The sequence below is a fragment of the Octopus bimaculoides genome, chromosome 16 (genome assembly GCF_001194135.2).
Source record: "Octopus bimaculoides isolate UCB-OBI-ISO-001 chromosome 16, ASM119413v2, whole genome shotgun sequence".
Taxonomy (NCBI): domain Eukaryota; kingdom Metazoa; phylum Mollusca; class Cephalopoda; order Octopoda; family Octopodidae; genus Octopus; species Octopus bimaculoides.
Window position 1 is genome coordinate 53,265,347 of NC_068996.1, and position 4,593 is coordinate 53,269,939.

At 32.2% G+C, this 4,593-nt stretch overlaps 1 protein-coding gene across 1 annotated transcript in view; it reads right to left on the reverse strand.

The window, feature by feature from the left end:
- LOC106883719 (histone-lysine N-methyltransferase SETD1) overlaps positions 1–4,593 on the reverse strand; it is a 70,395-nt gene that overhangs the window by 6,071 nt on the left and 59,731 nt on the right. Inside the window, exons 13-14 of the mRNA XM_052973772.1 lie at positions 3,513–3,619; positions 2,819–2,929 (exon numbers count right to left, since the gene is read on the reverse strand). Of these exons, the coding sequence (XP_052829732.1) occupies positions 2,819–2,929; positions 3,513–3,619 (218 nt within the window). The remainder of the gene's footprint in view (positions 1–2,818; positions 2,930–3,512; positions 3,620–4,593) is intronic.

Genomic DNA, 4,593 nt, shown 5'->3' on the forward strand with positions numbered 1-4,593 from the left:
TACAATTTTTTTAAATATTAAATTTAGACTTGAAAACTATTATATTTTGTGAACAGCAGCAAGAAATTTTGATGATATAGAGAAGTGGTAGGTTTGTGTTTAGTATTGTATGAATAAGGCTCTTGTTGATCCAATATCGGGAATTCCATTAGACCAAGGGTGAGCAAAGTTCATTATTATTGACCTCTTCAGGGAATCATTGATAAATTATCAATCCCCATCATGCAAATTTCTAAAACTAAATTATAAATTCTAACAACTGCACTAATATTCTCAAGAAAGCTGTTAACTTTTTTTTTTAAAATTATCTTCTAAGTATTACAAAATTATATTCCCTTTTGCACTGGCTTGAAGATAATTAGCAAACAAAAATTCAGCAACAATGCACTTTAAAATCTGACTATTTTACTTCACATAGGCCACAAGAATTTTTGAATTACCAAATACTGATTCAGTAAATTGGATAGAATAATTTGCAGGGCATGCATTTTAAAATAGACTGAGAGTCTTTCTTCATAAGTTACATTTACATCTTTACATCAGCTGATATAATAAGAATGTCTGTGATTTTTGTTTATTTACCACATGAAGAGAGATGGTATATCTTCATCCCCACTTCATAATTATTAATCATGAGAGTTTTAAAAAAATGTTGTTAAATTTGGCTGTTTTATAATCTTTTCTTTTAGTAACCACAAAAGATTAAGGATTTTGTTTCTTTTTTTTATCAGAGTGAACAGATCTTTTCTGTTTGGCTGCCACTTTTCAGTTTTTTCAATGTTTGTTCCAACTGATTTCAAATTTAGTGTACTGATGTACTTTTGTATGCTAATTATTGACATAAAATTCATTATCACCATAAATTGATAAATAAAAAGTTAATCGCTTTTGAAGTTTGTAAATTTTGAGTAATTTTAGCCGATTGAAAGCTACAGATATAATCTGCACTTTTTCCCCCCAAATTTAAGGGTCAAGATTTCTAGTGCGTACTATATACGAGGTTAAAAATGAAAAATATTTTCTAAGTGATAAATATGTAAAGGCAATTATATATAGCTGCCTTTTTCCATAGTAACAAGCTGAATGTTGGCACTCTCCTGTATAAAACACGTGTTTACAAAATATTTATTTGTTTACAGTTTGTTTTTTCTGCTCTTAAAACTACAAAAAGTGTTGTTTACTCTTTCTTTTCACATTAAATACATATTAAATGCTTGAAACTACAAATTAGGTGGTGTTTACTTGTTTTTTGGTCATTTTTTTGCTTATTAGACACTTAAAACATGCTATCATCACAATGACTGGGTAAAAATAATCAAATTTTAAACAACTGTCATTTTTTTTTTTCTGGGACCAGTAAATTATCCCCTGAAATTCAGCATGGAAAATACATCAGTACACCAAATTTGAAAATTTTCACATAATCTAAAATTTCAAAAAGTGCAGCCAAGTAGAAAAGATCCAAGTGAAGCCTTCTAAGTTGATCTTTCATCTTTGAAGATTTTATGGCATCTTTACTGAAAGCCCCATAATAGACACATATAGGCATTGTTTTACTAGCAAATGATGGTATAAAAGTGAACTTTAAATATTCTTGTACAAACTTTTAGCACTTCTTACTATTAGGGGTAGCCATTATGGATGTTAAATTTTAAAATTAAAACTAAGAGTAAACTCAAAATTGTCAAACAACTGAAACCCCCCACTGTAAATGGGCAATAAATTATCATTAACTTTTTTATAAACTCATGAAAAGTGTGTCCTCAATTGTATTAATAATCAGCCAGTTGGAATTGCATTTTTACAGCTAACTGGGGTTGCAGATATGCCAAGAACATGATATCTACTCTCAGACATTTTGAATTCACTTACTGCTTTTCAGAGGGACCTTTCTATATTGAATCATATAATATTTCAAGTATTTATCGACCCCTTGGATAACCATATAGGCCCACAGGGTCAGCATTGACCAAGGCTTGTAGTCTCTACAGCTACATAGAGTGCCTGACTTTTCGTTATTGCACAATCATTTATTGCTAGTGTATCTATCCTGAATGACTTGTGGTTCATATTTTGAAAGCTGGATAAATGAGCAAGTTAAAAGAGGTTGTTCTAAACTGACTAAGATCCTCTAGAGAAAGTCAATAGACAACACTCTATTGCAAGCAATCAGACAGGCTTTCAGGATTAAGATATCTTCTTCATGTCCTTCGCTCCTGAATAAGAGATTAAAAGAAATATAGAAATATGTGCATCCATCCACCTTCTCTATCCACTATTCCTGGAAGGGTTGTGATAGTAGAGTCTTCCATATCAGTGATAAAAAATCAACACATTCATCATGTCATTCAAAATGCCTTATGATATGGGAAACAAAGAAGGTCCATCCATATATATTTTAGAAATAATAAATAAATAAATAAATAAATAAAATGACAGTAAAAGGTGACAGCAGAAATCATGAGGAAGGTTCCTTGACTGAATTACCATTGGCCATCCAGAATTATTTTAAATATTTAGTAACAGTTTGCAGTCAGCCAAGAAAACTAGATAATTCATTACATTGTTTTAAATGCGATGTTCTGGAAATTAGATGCTGCAATGTAAATGTAATAATTTTGTCTTGGGCCATAATGAATACTTTACATACAACAGTTGGTTGGTTGGCTGTTTGCAAAATAGGACATGTCCAGTTGGCTGTTTGCAATATAGGACATGTCCAGTTGGCTGTCTATGCGGTTTTCATATGACCACAGAGAAATAATGTCTCCAAAAACCAAAATTTTTTTTCTTTTTTAATTGTTTTTGAAAAACTTACCTTCAATTGATTAAATTTAAATAGTTCACCCAACTCTAAATCACCAAAGTTCGTTTGGAAACGTCTGATATTGTGCCTGGCTTCTCTTGAGGTCATTGACAACTTCTTTTCCTAAAAGAAATATGAAAAGGTGATAAAACATGGCAATAGAGTTTTATGAATGTGTGTGAATGCATGTGGGATATTGTAATGTACCATCCCTTCATTGACAGACAGTCCTTTCCCTGGTTTATATTATGTATATTCAACGTATAAGGCCCTGTCATCTCCTGAGGGTTAATAAAAAATAGCTACAGGAAAATGAGAAAATAAATTTCAAAATCAAAAAAACATACATTTTACATTATTTACAATTGATGGATATTTGTCCTCATCTTGTTTGTTGTTAACACAACATTATGGCTGATACACCTTCCAGCCTTCTTCAGGTGTCTTGGGGGAAATTTCGAACCTGGGTTCTCATTCCTAAGGTATTTTTCAATATTATAATAAAAATAATAATAATAATAATAATAGCATCGAAAAATACCTTAGGAATGAGAACCCAGGTTCGAAATTTCCCCAAGACACCTGATGAAGGCTGGAGGGTATATCAGCCGAAAGATTGTGTTAACAAACAAGATGAGGACAAATATCCGTCAAATGTAAATAATGTACATAATTCCTCATCTCTTAAATATAGAACTGAACATACATTTTGTTGTCCAGGCTCAGCTGTTTTCGTCATATTGTTTGCATGACAAAGGTATCCAGCCTTTTCTCTGTTACTGATCTTGTAAAAGCCTTCTGTTCGAGCTGATCCTAAATAAGAAAATAGCATTAATTATAAATGTTTTGTTTATAAACAGAATTACATGTAAACCCAATTTTGAATAATATGGAATGTAATTACAAAAAGACATGTTAAAAATATTGAAATTATCACCATATATAGAAAAAACATTTTAACTTCTTTCAATATAAGTGGCAAGAAGTCGATTTTCCAACCACGTGGTTCTGGATTCAGTCTTACTGCATGGTAAATTGAACAAGCGTCTTCTGCTACAACCTTGGGTCAAACAAAGCCTTGTGAAAGGATTTGGTAAACAGAAACTGAAAGAAACCTGTTGTATATCATCTCCCTTGCTGGTGCCACATGAAAAGCTCTCATGCTGGCACCACATGAAGGACATCCAGTACACTCTGTAAAGTGATTGCCATTAAGAAGCAAATCCAAAGCATAAAAACCATGCCAAAACAGATATTGGAGTCTGGTACAGTTGTCCAGCCTTACCAGCTTCTGTCAAACTGTCCAACCCATGCCAGCATGGAAAAACAGATGGTAAATGATGATGAGGATGAAGACGGTAGTGATGGTGGTGATGTGATGTGTGTGTGTGCTTATCACCCACCAATGCTTGACAACCAGTGTTGGTTTGTTTACATCCCTGTAACTTGATGTGGTAAAAGTGACTGATAAAACAAGTACCAGGATTTAAAAAATAAGCACCAGGGTGGAGGGGAATGATTTGTTCAATTTGACCATTCAAGGCAGTGCCTCAGCATGATCACAGTCTAATCACTGACAGAGCTAAAAATAAGGAACAAGAATTTTTTCGCCTTTAATTTTCTTCTACGTAACAAATTATTTCTTAATATTTTGATAGAGGTATCAAATGTCTCTTTTCATGATTTTCTCTTAAAAAAAAAAAAAAGCATTTTTTAAAAAAAACTATCAATCAAGAGTGTAAGAGAGCATGTCAACAGGAAAAATTACAAGTATATATATATATATA